This window comes from Anabrus simplex, chromosome 5 (assembly GCF_040414725.1).
Source record: "Anabrus simplex isolate iqAnaSimp1 chromosome 5, ASM4041472v1, whole genome shotgun sequence".
Taxonomy (NCBI): domain Eukaryota; kingdom Metazoa; phylum Arthropoda; class Insecta; order Orthoptera; family Tettigoniidae; genus Anabrus; species Anabrus simplex.
In genome coordinates, this window is record NC_090269.1 from 262,919,634 (window position 1) to 262,937,743 (window position 18,110).

The 18,110-nt window shown below is 39.5% G+C and overlaps 1 protein-coding gene across 1 annotated transcript in view; it reads left to right on the forward strand.

Moving 5' to 3' along the window:
* The window catches only part of Afg3l2 (AFG3 like matrix AAA peptidase subunit 2), a 268,652-nt gene that overhangs the window by 2,427 nt on the left and 248,115 nt on the right, over positions 1-18,110 (forward strand). The window contains exon 2 of the mRNA XM_067147372.2: positions 16,685-16,989. Coding sequence (XP_067003473.2) covers positions 16,685-16,989 — 305 coding nt within the window. The remainder of the gene's footprint in view (positions 1-16,684; positions 16,990-18,110) is intronic.

Sequence of the window (18,110 nt, forward strand, 5' to 3'; positions counted from 1 at the left end):
CAGGGTTCGAACCCACTATCTCCTGAAAGTGATCGAAGAGTTATGCGACCCAAACCACATGGCCAGCTCATTTGGTGTGATGGCACCTGTCTAGGTAATTAGCTGTATTACATTATGGGAGTGACATGTAATGGAATATATTTAGCCAGTAGCAGTGTTCCTTCACTAGCCTACTTTCAAAATATGGAAGTTTTATTATAATGTACAGTAAAAGTAAAGTAAATTTTTAGGGCGAGGTGGTGGATTCCCAGCAGTGGCAGTGAACATTTCTTTCTCTCCTTCATGTCATACAAGTTAAGATTTATAAGATTTCATATCCTAAATTTCAAGATAAAGTGATGTGATGGGGCTGAAGTTCTACTCAAGTTTATAGTTTTATGTGACTTTATATCGTGATCATAGCTACCATGGTAGACAATGTGGTACAATCCTAGTGTATTCACTCCAGCTCATAACACACTACTTCGCGAAGAAATATATATGAATCATACATTAAAATCCCTGTAGAACAGAGATGTGTTCACTACCAATGCCAGGGACCCACAACCCGCCCAGAAAGGCACATTTACTTGTATAACCTAATGAAATATTTCACGCGCCATTAACCATTAGCAGGCCAATCTTGAGCACAGGCATTGGCCGACATGACATCATTCCCAGAATTCCTAACTCGCTGGTTCTGTTACCAACCCGCGCAAAATAAAAACACTGCAAAAGGTTTGGCAAGAAAATAATGTAATTTAGTAGCTGTGACATCATTGCCAATTCAGGCCAAGCTCTGTCAGGAGAACAGTGGCCCCCCCGGGGGCCACTCTCCCTTCAAGAGGCTCTTAACTATCGCCGCAGCGCATGCTGCCCGCACGGCAAGAAAAAAATGTAATTTAGTAGCTGTAACCTATCTTTGCAAATCCAGGCCAAACTCTGTCATGATCGGGGGCCACACTCCCTTCGAGAGGCTCCGCGACGCATACTGCTCCCACGGCAAGAAAAAAGTTAATTTAGTGGTTTTAACCTATCGTCACATTTCGCAAAGGGCCTTGGCTTACCAAGTGACAGCTGCACAGCCTGAAGGCCTGCACATTATGAGGTGTTGTGTGATTGGTGTTGGTGTTCTAGACTGGGGTTGCTATCTTAACGTCAGATGGCTCCTCAGTTGTAATTGTGTAGGCTGAGCTTACCTCGAACCAGCCCTCAGGTCCAGGTAAAAATCCCTGACCTTGCCAGGTATCGAACCTGGGGCCTCCTCGTAAGGGGCAGGCACGCTACCCCTACACCATAGGACCAGCAATGATGATAATAAAAAAAAGCTGTTTTGAATTAATGTCCAACTACAATCAGTTTTAATAGAAGCTGGCATCAGTCATTTATAAGAACGAACTCCTAAATGCTTAAATGACCGTATTAGTATTTGTACTATTGTACATGTACATAGTTTTGAAGGCTACGTTTCAGAATGATGATTTCATGAGGATAAGACGACTGTCCATTCTTAACCTCATTTTCATGAACAAAATAGCATCTTCACCGTGGAATCAATTTACCACAAGTTATAACTGTATGAGGAAAAAACAATCCCAGTCACCTCACTGTACTCTGTTAATCAAAGCATACTTCACAATGTAAAAAGGCTACTGTGGAATAGTAGAATCAATCAAAGAATGACCAAGCACTGAACACTTGGCCTACGATTTCATCTAGCAATAATCAGTTCTGTGCACAAACAACACATTAGCTCCAGATTGCACATGTAAACCACGACACACACTGTGCATTTTCTTGGTGAGGAATAATCCAGAGTATGATTGACAAATGAACACTATGTAGTATCTTCCACAGAATGCACACCGGGAATGAACGTTGTAACCTTGTAATACACTTGTAATGACTGCATAATGCATTCGTAGTCATTGGGCGAGTTGGCCATGCGGTTAGGGGTGCGCGGCTGTGAACTTGCATCCGGTAGATAGTGGTTTCGAATCTCACTGAAGGCAGCCCTGAAGATGGTTTTCTGTGGTTTCTCATTTTCACACCGGGCAAATGCTGGGGCTGTACCTTAATTAAGGCCACGGCCGCTTCCTTCCAACTCCTAGGCCTTTCCTATCCCATCGTCGCCATAAGACCTATCTGTGTCGGTGCGACGTAAAGCCACTAGCAAAAATAAATAGCCTTCATAGTCTGCTCTCTAATTGTAAAAAAGTAAAAACATCAGTATTCATTTCTCTTCAAAATATATCACCCAGATATACCTGTATATATTGTAATTACATGTATATATTGTAATAAATATTTTCCACCTGTCTTAGGACGGGCATGGAACGCCTCAGGTAAGTCATAATCTATATCTAAATTCCAGTTGCTTAATTATTTCTATGCCCGATTCCAGTAATTGTTCACTATGATGTCTAAAAGCCATGTACATATTGGCTACCACCACTTTTTACCAACCCTATATAGGGCTACATTTTCATCCATTCGATCAATGCCGCTCATACAGTTGTACTTTCCGAGTAGGTTTGAACGTGGAATTTAGATTTTCTTCTTCTCAGCTTGACTGTACCGACTAATGTTTGACATAGGTTGTACAACATGGCAGGATGATACGATAGTAACATGTGTGTTGTCAACCCTGCATGTGGCAATTATTTCTTCTTCTTTTCATGTAATGTATTCAAATGTTCCTCGTTTCTTTTTCTTCATTTCAGTGGAAGAAGTCAATGGACACTCTTTCAGGACTCTCGAATGGTCCTAGTAAATGATATAGATGTTGTTCCCACAGGGAACCTGAGTCCCGAATGAGTAAATTTATAATACCAATATAAATGGTCCATTATTGGGCATTATTTCCAGCTAACTCATTCTTGGTTGCCAGCATTTTGCCCCAGTGTGCTAAGTTGGGCTCATCAGTTGTAAATAGCACACCCACCAAGACACATGGCTAGTGCATTCCGGCTAGTGCTCTGTCACCACTCCTGATCGTAATAGTAATGGACAAGGTCATCAAATCTATCAAGAAACTGGACAGTGAACCAAAACTCCCTGGTATTTGCTGATGATGTGCTTTTATGGGAAGACAGAAGCTGAAGTTCAGAAGAAATTTAATGAATGGAACAACACATTCAAAAATTTTGGATTGAAGATGAGCAAAACAAAGACAGTGGAAATGACCATCAACAGGGAAGGAACAAGCTCAAATATATTTCTGGAAGGAGCAAAAATCGAATCGGATTCCCATTTCAAGTGCCTCGGAAGCCGAATCTCGAAAGACAACACTGTTAGGCAGGAAATACTCAGCAGGACACAGAAAGCATTGAACTTCTACAGTCAAGTCAGAAATCTTCTCTGGGACTGCAGATTACCACAAAAAGCGAAAACAATGATGTACCACATTTACTTTGTACCAATCCTCACGTATGGTTTTGAAACCTGTACCCTACTAAACAAAGACTTCAGTAGAATCCAAGCAACTGAAATGAGATTCATTAGAACCATGAACCAAACTACCAGAAAGGACAAGATCAGAAATGAAGTGAAAGTAGCTGGTATTGAGGTTCCTATTACCAGTGTCATAAAGAAACGCAGACTTTAGTGGTATGGGCACATAATGGGAATGAAGAGGGAAAGACCTGCCAGAAAATATTTTGACCTTAATCTCGTAGGAAGAAGACCACAGGGAAGACCAAGAAAACATTGGATAGAGACTGTAAGATCAGATGTGGAGGAGAGAGGATACAAATGGGAGGATGTACTGGAACAGAAGATGTATGGAGACAGAAGGAGATGGCGAGCGCTTGTACACCACACCCGGGAAACTGGAGTTGGGAAATGATGATAATGATGAACTATGGTCTGGTCCAATAGGTCCCAAAATTCTTCTGTCTCCTCATGGTCTTCTGAGGAGTTGTTTTTATCATTTTTATCATGGGCGTTTATTATAGTATTATTATTATTATTTTTATTATTATTACTTTATGGTTCATGGTGTGGGTTACTGTAGTCACGTCCTAGTTCATGAACCATGGGCAACGGCTGAGTGGCCTAGTAAGTGTTCCTGAGAGTCGGGATACCAGTTGCTATGGAATGGGAGTAGGCATCTCGGACATATTCCGAGTCATGGCCCTCCTTGTGCTCAGGCGACTAGGACTATACAATCCACTGGTGATCCATAACCATTAGATGAGAGATCCTCACTTGGACTATGCGTATGTAGCGTAGCATCCTGCTTCATGAATTTACCGAGCTTAGAACATTTTAAGCAAGCCTCGTACCTATGGGAATAACGGAGTCCCACTCTTATTTGACAGGTGAGGGACTCCTTGGAAACAGCTTGGCAAACGAAATGGAATTCGATGGGGAGCTTTCAATATTACTGGGGCTTATGGAAGAAAGAAAGTAGAACTAGCTGAGTCAGCAAAGAGGATGCGTTTGGATGTGCTAGGAGTAAGTGATATTCGAGTAAGGGGAGATAACGAGGAAGAGATAGGAGATTATAAAGTGTACTTGACGGGTGTTTGGGAGGGCAGAGTATGGGGTAGGGCTCTTTGTCAAGAATACCATTGCACGCAACATAGTTTCTGTTGGGCACGTAAATGAGCGAATGATGTGGGTAGTGGTGGTTGTGGTGGTTTTTGTTTTAAGAGGAAGTACAACTAGGCAACCATCCTCTGATGTGGGTAGATTTGGCAGTTGGAGGAATTAGGATGAGAATTGTGTCCGTGTATTCACCATGTAAGGGTGCAGATGAAGATGAAGTTGACAAGTTTTATGAAGCATTGATTGATATTGTGGTCAGGGTCAACAGCGAGGATAGGATAGTGCTAATGGGTGATTTTAATGCAAGAGTTGGAAATAGAACTGAAGCATACGAAAGGGTGATTGGTAAATGTGGGGAAGATATGGAAGCTAATGGGAATGGGAACCGTTTGCTGGACTTCTGTGCTAGTTTGGGTTTAGCAGATATGAATACATTCTTCAAGCATAAGGCTATTCACCACTACACATGGGAGGCTAGGGGTGCCAGATCCATAATAGACTATATCTTAACCGACTTTGAATTCAGGAAATCTTTTAGGAATGTACGAGTTTTCTGGGATTTTTTGATGATACAGACCACTATCTGATCTGTAGTGAACTCTGTAGGCCTAGGATAGAGAAAGTGAAATCTGTCTGCAAACGAATAAGGGTAGAAAATCTCTTGGACGAGGAAATTAGACAGAAGTACATGGATGTGATTAGTGAGAAGTTTCGAACAGTAGACAGTAAGCAGGTTCAGGATATAGAAAGAGAATGGGTGGCATACAGAGTTGCTGTGGTAGAGACAGCAAGGGAATGCCTAGGAACAACTGTGTGTAAAGATGGGAAAAGGCGAACATCTTGGTGGAATGATGAAGTGAGAGCAGCTTGTAAATGTAAAAAGAAGGCTTATCAGAAATGGCTCCAAACAAGGGCCGAGGCAGACAGGGAATTGTATGTAGATGAAAGAAACAAAGTGAAACAAATAGTTGTTGAATCCAAAAAGAAGTCGTGGGAAGATTTTGGTCATAACCCAGAAAGGCTAGGTCAATCAACAGGGAAACCTTTCTGGACAGTAATAAAGAATCTTAGGAAGGGAGGGAAAAAGGAAATGAACAGTGTTCTGAGTAATTCAGGTGAACTCTTAATAGAACCCAGGGAATCATTGGAGAGGTGGATGGAATATTTTGAAAATCTTCTCAACGTAAAAGGATATCATCCTGGTCGTGTTGCGAACAGCCAAGGTCATGAGGAGGAGGAGGAAAATGATGTTGGTAAAATTACACTTGAGGAAGTGGAAAGGATGGTAAATAAAATCCATTGTCATAAAGCAGCAGGAATAGATGAAATTCGACCTGAAATGGTGAAGTATAGCGGGAAGGCAGGGATGAAATGGCTTCATAGAGTAGTAAGATTAGCATGAGTGTTGGTAAGGTACCTTCAGATTGGACAAAAGCAGTAAGTGCACCTATCTATAAGCATGGGAACAGGAAGGATTGCAACAACTGTCGAGGTATCTCATTGATTAGTATACCAGGCAAAGTATTCACTAGCATCTTGGAAGGGAGGGTGCGATCAGTAGTTGAGAGGAAGTTGGATGAAAACCAGTGTAGTTTCAGACTACAGAGGGACTGTCAGGATCAGATTTTCAGTATGCAGCAAGTAATTGAAAAATGCTACGAGAGGAATAGGCAGTTGTGTTTGTGTTTTGTAGATCTAGAGAAAGCATATGACAGGGTACCGAGGGAAAAGATGTTCGCCATACTGGGGGACTATGGAATTAAAGGTAGATTATTAAAATCAATCGAAGGCATTTATGTTGACAATTTGGCTTCAGTGAGAATTGGTGGTAGAATGAGTTCTTAGTTCAGGGTACTTACAGGGGTTAGGCAAGTCTGTAATCTTTCACCTTTGCTATTTATAGTTTACATGGATCATTTTCTGAAAGGTATAAATTTGCAGGGAGGGATTCAGCTAGGTGGAAATGTAGTAAGCAGTCTGGCCTATGCTGACGACTTGGTCTTAATGGCAGATTGTGCCGAAAGCCTGCAGTCTAATATCTTGGAACTTGAAAATAGGTGCAATGAGTATGGTATGAAAATTAGCCATTCGAAGACTAAATTGATGTCAGTAAGTAAGAAATTCAACAGAATTGAATGTCAGATTGGTGATGCATAGCTAGAACAGGTAGAATTTCAAGTATTTAGGTTGTGTTTTCTCCCAGGATGGTAATATAGTATGTGAGATTGAATCAAGGTGTAGTAAAGCCAATGCAGATAGCTCGCAGTTGCGATCAACAGTATTCTGTAAGAAAGAAGTCAGCTCCCGGACGAAACTATCTTTACATCGGTCTGTTTTCAGACCAACTTTGCTTTTTGGGAGCAAAAGCTGGGTGGACTCAGGATATCTTATTCATAAGTTAGAAGTAACAGACATGAAAGTAGCAAGAATGATTGCTGGTACAAACAGGTGGGAACAATGGCGTGAGGATACTCGGAATGAGGAAATAAAGGCTAATTTAGGAATGAACTTGATGGATGGAGCTGTACGCATAAACCGGCTTCGGTGGTGGGGTCATGTGAGACGAATGGAGGAGGATAGTATACCTAGGAGAATAATGGACTCTGCTATGGAGGGTAAGAGAAGTAGAGGAAGACAGAGACGACGATGGTTAGACTCAGTTTCTAACGATAAGAGGTATAGAGCTAAATGAGGCCAGAGCACTAGTTGCAAAGAGAGGATTGTGGCGACGTTTAGTAAGTTCACAGAGGTTTGCAGACTGAACACTGGAAGGCATAACAGTCTATAATGATAATGTATGTAATGTATGTTGTTGTTGTTGTTGTTATTATTATTATTATTATTATTATTATTATTATTATTATTATTATTATTATTATAGTATTTATTATATTATAGTATATTTTTCATTAGATGCTTTTAAGGCGAGCGTTGAGAGTCGTGGAGACTGTGATTTGAATTCTTGAACTGAGTTTATTATTTTAAGGCTGACCAAAAATCCTGTTCCAAATTGTGGGACATTCTTCATCACTCTCTTCCCGGGTATACCTTTATAAAGTCTGTACCATTGAGATTTCAAGGCATCCTGGTCAGTGTTTCTAATTTCCTGTAATCCCATGATTAGAATTTTGTGTTGGTCCATTATGTCGATCACTTTTAGTTTACCGGTTTGCATGAGTGAGTTTATATTGTGTGTAGAGAAGTATGTTATCTGCTTTGGTTTGATTCTTCATTTTGTCTTGTTCGTGTATGTGGTACTGGGGTATTTCCGTACCTCTGACTTCACGGAATCTTTTAAGTGGCAGCCCACCGTATCCGAATGCTGCCTTCTCTGAACACTTGGTTTAGCCGGTGGAGTATTCCTTAAAAGACCTTCCATGGTTCACTGTCAAGATGTCACCTGTGTGGGACTAGGTCCCGAATTACAACTCTGGATGTGATCCGGTGAGGTGATAATGAGGCCGCTCCTCTGGAGGACAGACGCCTTGTGCAGCTGCCCCTGACCTGGAGAACAGACGCTGCGTAGTGGATTCCAGTGGCTTTTCCTCCACTTTGGGGACCATCACCCCACCTAAAGGGGCTCATTCGCCCAAAGCCGTTTAAAGGGGCTCATTCGTCCAAATCCGTTGGCCCCGTTAGGGAGTCAGGTTATTTCTCGTCACCCAACACTCAGCGTTGGCAGTTTTACAGCTGGGTGCCACACCAACAAACCCTCCTTCTTTCTCATTCCGGACTTGGGACCTGACAATGGTGGGGTTTAGCCCACTTTTATAAGATTACTTTAAATTTTCTACCTTTATAATGTAAATTTTTTGGGTCATTAGCACTTACATAGCCCTGAATCATTACCATGAAAAGTTATAGTTCATTTTTCTTCACTTTGACTTTGGACACTAACATTTGAAGCTTGATAACATGGTGATACATCCAATCTTTATTCATAGCAGTTTTCTGTTTCTATAGTTCTTTCTTCTGTGGAAAGATCTGCATGCTAACTTTATTAAACCTAATCTTAGAAAACAATAACCGACCAAGTTGGCTGTGTGGTTACGGTTGCACAGCTGGGAGCTTGCATTCAGGAGATAGTGGGTTCGAATCCCACTATTGGCGCCCCCTGAAGATGGTTTTCCCTGATTTCCCATTTTCACACAAGACAAATGCTGGGGCTGTACCTTAATTAAGGCCTTCCTTCCCATGCCTAGCCCCTTCCTACCCTGTTTTCACCATGCGACATAAAGCATGTTACAAGTAACATATCTGATGTCTGTTCCGTATTGAAGATAACAATAAGTAGAATTCTTCCAAGAATAAAATTTACTGTATCCACCTATTCAGTACAATTTACTTATAGTGCATGCTGTAAAAGGAACCCAGTAGATGAGTTATTGTGCCAAATATTCCACGCCACAAGCTTCTATTTAGCGATGATCTACAACATGAAGTGTTGCATGTGGTGGTTCATTTGATGTAGGTGCAAGAGTCCAGTGCAGACTCAAGTGTTGGCGGGATCATCAAAGGATATGCAGAACAATATCTGTGAATGAATTTTCATTCTTTCACATGAGGTAGTGAATAACAAATGTGGGTTAAAAAAGAGGGCTACTTTGTCATAAGATGCTCTAAATAATCAATAATTTATGTTTATTTGCATTTTACAAAGGTGTATAAGTTTAAATTTTGAATCTTCAAGCTTGGAGAAGAGAATGAAGATAGATGACATTTATGCTATTAACTTATCAAAGGTGTCTGGATGGTTGCAACATCATTTCATTACAATTCTTTTTCTGGAGCTGTCCCCTCATAGAAATTTGACAACCTATTTTTCCTATTTTGTTTCCCTGCATCAGGCTTGCCATATTGTGGATATCGAACAACTGTTGGGGGCTCACATCCAGAATCTTTTCTGCCATGTCCACAGTTTCCTTCTAATTTGCCTTTTGTGGTCAGTTTCATTAAGGTGCATGTACCTTTTCAGAAGTTGTGATCAAATTTGTTTTGTGAGGGTTAAGACTTTAAATTTAGCATAACCGAGTACTTTGCTCGTTGGTGACGTGGTGTACCCATGAAATCTTCGACATCCTGTAATACAGTCACATTTCATTGGCCTGAAGCACGTAACATTGACAGGTTTGCAGGTAATCGGTTTTATGGTCTGTATCACGTTAGCTTGTTTTAAGTAAATATACGGTATCAAAAAGGTGAAAATTCCCACTTTGTGACATTGATGGGTATCGGGATTACACAATGGATGTCAACCAAATACTTCAGTGAGAGAAATGTTGGTTAAGTGTTTGTACTAATATTACGGATACTGTGGACTCTAGGCAAAGACACACATACTCGTGTATCAGATGAGCATTCGATTCTATATATATAAAATAAGAGTTTTGTCTGTACATTGCTCAGAATTTGAAAAGAATGGTATTTCTGTATTGGTCATGTCCACAGTAACAAGGAAATGCACTTTTCCATAATTTATGTATGTATGTATGTATGTATGTATGTATGTATGTACTAGCTGATGTACCCGTGTTTCGCTACGGGATAATCCGGAAAACCACGAAGTCATTCTTTCTAACTGAAGTCAACATAGGTCATTACAAAAACGTCAGTAGGAATGTAGCGATTAAAAGCAATGTTATCACATAAAATACTCGATCAAATGAAAAACTACACATTTTCTCACTTTTAACAAACAGTACTACGATGCCGATCTAAAAGTCCAAAGTTCTAGAGCTGGAATGACCAGGCCACAGACAGCCGTGAACATTTCTCTGCCATTATTCCCTTAAATATGCACACTTCTCACTTCAATTAGTGCGTCAGAGTAGGGATTGAATAGCTCAAATACTATGATGAACCAGTGTGTTTTGTACCAATATTATCAGAAAATTTATGAAACAGAGGAGTGGCATGCTAAAGAAGAAAGTTACCTTACTCCCAGCTTCTTCCCGATAATATTTAGGCAGACCATTGCACTTGTATGACTGGGTGAGTTGGCCGTGTGGTTAGGGGTGCGCAGCTGTGAGCTTGCATCCGGGAGATAGTGGATTCGAACCCCACTATCGGCAGCCCTGAAGGTGTTATTCCGTGGATTCCCATTTTCACACCAGGAAAATGCTGGGGCTGTACCTTAAGGCCAAGGCCGCTTCCTTCAACACTCATAGATAACCCTTTTCTATCCCATCGTCGCCAAATGTTAACAAAAGACTCGGTACGCAGCAGTAATCCTATATATTGGAGATGAGTGGCAACAGAAGACAAAGCACATCACAACAAACAGTGGTCAATGTAATGTTCTTGTTGATCAATTTTCTGAGCTTCCTATATTGTAGTTCTTCACATTTAGTTTTCTTTAGACTCTGTGATATTAGGGCGTCTTATAAAATTATTTAAAGCGTAGACTGTAGTTCCTTATTCTCCGACTTTACATACCGATTTTCATTAAATCCTATTTACTCATTTTCTCATGACTGGGCGCTGATAAGGACTTAGTAACAAAAATCCAAATTCATGAATATCTCTGATCATAGTCGGTATGGTAACAATGTATAAGACATAAATAATCGGGAATATAATTCTACATAACTTATGCAGTATTTATCGATACGTCCACTAATAATATAATTATTTGGGAATTAAATTTTAGGCCTACCCCTAAACTACCATTTCACTCAGCGTGAATAAAAGTATTTATGGCCTAGATTATAGCGACTTCTTCCCCGACTTGATTTTCATTAAGATAAAACCACTAATAACATAAATATTTGAGAATTAAAGTTTAGGCCTTCCCCCAAACTACCATTTCACTGAGCGTGAATAACATGTATGGCCTAGATTTTAGTGGCTCATTCTCCGACTTTGCATACAAATTTTCAATGAGATTTGACCACTAATAACGTGAATATTTAAGAATTACATTTTTGGCCTTCCCCTAAACTACCATTTCACTCAGTGTGAACAAAATTATTTATAGCCTAGATTGTAGCAACTTATTCCCCAACTTTGCATACTAATTTTCATTAAGATAGAACCACTAATAACATAAATATTTGAAAATTAAATTTTAGGCCTTCCCCTAAACTATCATTTCAATCAGCGTGAATACAATTATTTATGGCCTAGATTGTAGCGACATATTCCCCGACTTTGCATACTGATTTATATTAAATTCTCTTCAGCTGTTTTCTAGTGATGTGTACATACATACATGCAGACAGACAGAAATTACGGAAAAGTAAAAATTGCATTTCCTTGTTACTGTGGACATGACCGATACAGAAATACCATTCTTTTCAAATTCTGAAGCAATGTACGGACAAAACTCTTATTTTATATATATATATATATATACTGTAGATGTATGTATGTACATGCATCACGAGAAAACGGCTGAAGAGAATGTAAAGTTGAGGGATGAGCCACTACAACCTAGGCTGTAAATCATTTTGTTCACACTGAGTGAGATGGTAGTTGAGGTAAGGCCTAAAATTTAGTTCTCAGTTATATATATTATTAGTGGCCCTATCAATAAATACTACATAACAAAAATGTAGAATTAAGTTTCCAATCATTTATATCTTATACATTTTTACCGTACTGGCTATAACACAGATATTAATGAATTTGTATTTTTGTTGCAAGTCCATATCAACGCCGAGCCACGAGAAAATGGGTAAACAAAATTTAATGAAAATCGGTATATAGAGTTGGGGAATAAGAAATCACAGTCTAAGGTATGAACAATTTTATTCATCCTGGATAAAATTGTAGTTTAGGGGAAGGTGCCTAAAATTTATTTTTTAAATACCTTTGTTATTGGTCCTATTGAAAAGTACAACATAAGAAAAGGTATCATCATCATTAGTCGTTGTGCTCATTACTGAGCGTCGTGACCTCATAACTCCATCATTTCCGTGTTACAATCTTGACAAGATGTCTCCATCCCGAGCGGTTTTCACATTTCGTTAATATGATGAAGTGGTAGCCCAGTGATCTTCTTCGCCTGATCTATCCATCTGCTTGCTGTTCTCCCTCGAGGTCTACTGCCTTCACTTTTGCCTTGTAAAATTACCTTTTCCAAGTTCTCTCCGTCTTGTCTTAAAATGTGGCCAAGGGACTGGAGGTAATGCTCACTCACACGGGAAGATAGACTTTTCTTGATGCAGAGTTCGTCCAGAATGGAAATATTAGTTCTTTCTGTCCAGGGTACACGTAGCATTCTTTGCCAACACCACATCTCAAAGGCATCAATTATAGAGAATACAATTTCCGATCATTTATGTTTTATTCACTTTTACCATACCAACTATGATAAGAATGGTATTTGAGAGTCGGGAGAAAAATAAATGTGAAGGCCTACAATATCGAAAGCGTATAACATTGATCAACAATAACATTACATTGACCATTGTTTGTTGCGATGTTCTTTGTGTCTTATTTTGCCACTCAACTCCGATAGACGGGATTACTGCTGTGTACAGAGTATAACAGCTTGACTGAATATTGGCGGGAAATGGCTGGGGAGTTAGAAAACTTTCTTCTATACTGCTGGTACGTAACACACTGGTTCATCATAGTATTCCAGCTATTCGATTCCTACTCTGACACGCTGTTTTGAATGAGCAGTGTGCACACACTAGGCAGCCTACAATTACAATTTAGGCCTATTTCAAATTATAGCACCACAGTTCATTAAATAACTCAAAATTCAACCCTACAAAGAGACATTTCTTAAGAAAACCTTCTTCCTCTTCACTTTTATTAAATTCTACATTCATTTTATTCCAAATTAGCAGTGAAGATGGGGTTTCTCCTCTGGCTTGGTGGAAAAATTTTCCTCCAAGTCAGATAGATTTTTTGCGCCACCAGTGTAATGAATTGAGCTTTTCCAACTCATTGGGTTTTTGCCCTGGGACTCTCCACTATTCGACCCCTCTCCCCTGTCGAAAAGAGACGAAGGGTGTTCACGGATCATGGCTGTCTGCGGCTTGGTCATTCCAACTCTGGAACTTTTGGCTGTTAGATCGGCAGCGTAGTGCTGTTCATTAAAAGTGAGAAAATGTGTGGTTTTTCACTTGATCAAATATTTCATATGAAAGCATTGCTTTTAATAGCGCCATTCTTACTGACGCCCTTGTTATGCCCTATGTTGATTTCAGCTGGGAAAATCATTAAGGCAGTCTTTCTGAGGATGTAAAAAGGCAGGCGGAGAATGAGTGTCTGCCGTTATAATGAAAACTTCCCAACCTGATGTGACTGATGGTAGGCCCGCTTGCCTACCATTACAATAAAAATTCCCTAACCCAGTCTTCATATGAGAAAAGACATTTGGCGACTTCTCTGTCATGATTCTAGGGTAATGTTAAGAGCTTTGCAATTTAATACAATCTTGCTTACAACGTGTACACTACCTAACCTAGAATTCTGTATACAATCTAGAATTCCGTAGCGAAGCAACGGGTACATCAGCTAGTAAATAAATAAACAAGCACATAAATAAAAAACAATTATAAATCCCTCAGTGGTTCAATCAGCTATTCTGAATGTTAGTTTCTTCTTTCCTTGATTGATTGATTAATTGATTGATTTATTTATTTATTTATTTATTTATTTATTTATTTGTTGAATTATTTATTTATTGATGGATGGATTGATTGACTGATTGAAGTAGGGAAATGGAACACAATGTGTGGATCAAATTCAAAACAAAATACTCGTATAACCTTTCCTTTTAAAAAAATGCGTGTCAGAGTGGAAATATAATGGTGAACCATGACCAAGTGAAGAGCATTACTGGCCTTTTCCAAAGGTACAACGCCCAAGATTTGGTTGGCAACCGAATCGCTGCTACTGGAGTAATTTTCGTTTGGTCTAGTACTGTTGTCTGAGTCGTAGTCACTCTGACTACTAATTCTAATGATCAGCTGTTCTTGTACTTCATCTAGCAAAGCATTGTTCTTCCAGTAAATAGTTTGCACTTTATCCACATGTTCACAGGCCTTCTTCCAGTTATCTGCTGTTACACTGGTAAATGCTTCCCTGCTAAAGTTTCTGTGTCTACATTTGTTTGGTTTACATTTTTCTCAGCAACTTTTTTCCCCTCACTACTCCAGATGTATTCTATGGGTTTAAGTTGCAGTGATATAGGAACAACCTTGTAACAGTATGTCCAAAATATTTTAAAAGCTTGTTTACAGTGAATGTTGGGTTCAATTTCTTACCTATAGAATATCAAGTAACTCTCACTTTCTGGCATCTGGTGGAAAATCTATGTAATTTTGAGACACCCATGTCTTCATTTCCTCTTTTGTCCTGCTTGAAGTTGGTGGTTTATTTATTTGCTGGCTGTAAAATGGTGTGTTACCCATCGCAATAATAGAAGCCTCAGGAATGTTCGAAAGTAGCTCGGTCTCGAGCCATTTTAGTAAGTTTTGGGGATTTATCTCATCATGATAGTTCCCAGATTTTGTCTTTGACTTGAACATTAACAGTGCCCCAGGAACAAAACCTTCCATACTGTTAGCATGAACACTAATCCACCTTTCTGCAGCACTGTCGTATATTAAAACACCAGCAGTATCTTCATCCGGCTAACACTTCTTGATAGTATAAGTCAGTTGGATGTAAATTTTGTTGAGATACATGACTGGTCTTTTGTCTTCCCCTTATCAGTTATTTGCCCACAGAGTTCGTAGGTAACAGGACCATTTGAACATGTCACTTCGTTCCATAAGAATTTCTGTTTTATTCTGATATTTTAAAAATCGAAGGCAGCCCTGAAGATGGTTTTCTGTGGTTTCCCATTTTTGCACCAGGCAAATGCTGGGGCTGTACCTTAAGGCCACGGCCACTCTCTTCCCACTCCTAAGCCTTTCCTATCCCATCGTCCCCATAAGACCTATCTATGTCGGTGAGACATAAAGCAAGTTGTAAAATAAATAAAACAGTTTTTTCTTCTCTCCTGGGCCGCTTAAAGCTCTGTTCTGCTTTTCTTTATAGAGCTTACCAACTTGCTGGTTGCTTCTGCAGCTTCCTTTGTTGCTTGGAAAACTGTTAAGCTAAACAAATTGTTCTCTTTCTCTTAATCACAAAAAAGCTATAATATTAGCCATGTTTCTCTCCCTTGACTGTGAACTAGGCCTACTTTATTCTTGCTGGTGGAAGTGGACATTGTGATAAATGACAACTAAAACAGATTCCTTTAAGAAATTCAGTCACCAGAGGTATATGCACTTCTGCTGTTGTCGCATTTGTTTTTCAAACCGATCATGGCTACAAGAGAAGCTGCAGAATGTGCAAGTTACAACATTGGAAAAATATTCCCATGCATATGCCAGGGCAGTTAAGTGTTGCCAGACTGCCGATTCTTAAAACAAGTGCACAGCAGACGAGCCAAAGTGCTCGCCTTGTAGAAATTCTGTGAATGCTTGTAGCGGAATGTGAATAATGGAATATTTGACAGCACTGCGTGAAACTAATGCCTATTCATTGATGCTGCACAGTGGTGTGGAGGACACTCCCATCATAGATACAAATAACTGTAGATCTTGTAACATGAAGGGCTGAGTGGCAAGGGGAGGTCTCCAGTTTCACACATTTCATGAGTCCTCAAATAAAGTTGCTCGCTGTACATCTGGAGCCCATTAGTCAGCATCTTAGGAACTTGAAATTAATTAGTGTGTTAATATTTAACTGCTCATGTGAGAGACCTTATTTTAAGCCCTGAAGTACCAGTCCTAATTCCATCCCAAGCCAAAATACTATACTTCCGGAGATACCACGTCAACAAAGAGCATCATTTCCTACAAGGTATCCATGCACTTGAACAACAAAAGGTCCCAAGCTTACAATAAGAATCAACTACAACTAAAGCCTTTCTCTGAGTACTTAAGTGCGGCCAGTATCCAGTATTCAGGAGATAGTAGGTTCGAACCCCACTGTTGGCAGACATTTTCCCATTTTCACACCAGGCAAATGCTGGGCGGTACCTTAATTAAGGCCACGGCCACTTCCTTCCCACTCCTAGCCCTTCCCTGTCCAATCGTTGCCATAAGACCTATCTCTGTCGGTGCGACGTAAAGCAACTAGCAAAAAAAAATCTAAGTACTTCTTGTTTGTAATATTGTTATGTATGTTTCTTACTTTGTTGCAGTTGAGAAGAAGTCTTTCATTGCTTAGAAATGTTTCTGGAGCTCCAAGTTTGGAATCTGTCCTGCAGCAGTGGCAAATATTCTGTGAACGACCCCCAAAAGGATTTGAGAAGTTCTTCAAACCTGGAGGTGCTAAGCAGGCTCCTAAACCTGAACAAGCAAGCAAAGATGTTAAGGGAGCACCTAAAGAACCCCAGCCACCACCCCCATCTAAAGGAGCTGCAGGGCAGGCAGCTCCCAAACCATCATCTTCAACCTCTAAACCATATGATCAGTGGTCATTTGGAATGTTTGGTGGCCAGTCTAGGTAATTCATTTTACTAACCAGTGACTTTTCTGCATTGACATGCTCATTAAGATTTGTATGAAAATTGAAAATAGTTTCTCTGAAGGAAACTCTGGTTGAAGAACAGAGAAGTCACCTTCTTCATTTAGATAACTTACAATGTTACTGTATAGTAGAAGCTTGTTATACTGCAAGGGGGACAGCATGTAGACCTGCATTATGAGATTTATGCAGTATAGTGAAATATTATAAGTTTATGCTGTACTATACTGTATCAGTATTTGTAAGTTGAAGATAAATTTAAGAAAATAATTGCAATTTGCACAACATTTAATGAAGCCACGGCTGATTAAATTTTTTGCAATATTTATTTCTCCTTGAAATAAAATATCTTATTCTGTTTAAGCCTCTGAGTAGCACCTCTTTTGTAAAAAACCTCTTATGTAAACAGTCTATTACTGCACAGTTGTCATTAGTTCTCATTTTCTTCCTGTGAAGTCCTACGTAATCTTGAACAGAGTTTACAAATATAACTTTTCCTCTTCTTTTATCTACCTGCATGTTGTTCTTTCTGGTATTGCACTTCCTCTAAATATGCTTGATTTTGATTTAACTCTTTAAAGAATTTAAACTTATCGGTTACTGTGTTATTCTCCTTTTTACTTGCTATTGTACCATTCAAACTGCAAATTGCGAGTGCTTCTGAACTCAGCAGTGAGGAAATACCTGCATAGTGCACTTAAGAGCTGAATCATGCTTGTTTAATTACCGTATTTACGTGAATGATCCCCGTATATTTAAAAAAAGAATTGAGGCATGAAATTGGGGTGCGGGTTTTATTTGCGTCATTGTTGACATTTAAAAAAAAAATGAGCCTTCCTAAAATTAGGATGCGGGGATTATTCGCATAAATACGGTAAATACCGTATTTACTCATGTGTTAGACCCCATTGAGTATTAAATCACTCCTCCCCCCCCCCTCGCCACTGACTTTTTGAGACAAAGAAAATGAAAAAGATAAATCTCATGTACAAGACCCCCCCCCCCCCCCAACATAATTCGTCAGAGAAGAACAATGAATCTGTTTCAAAGCGGGTACAAGACTTACTGAAGTTCCGATGATATCACCAAAATTTGTGAAT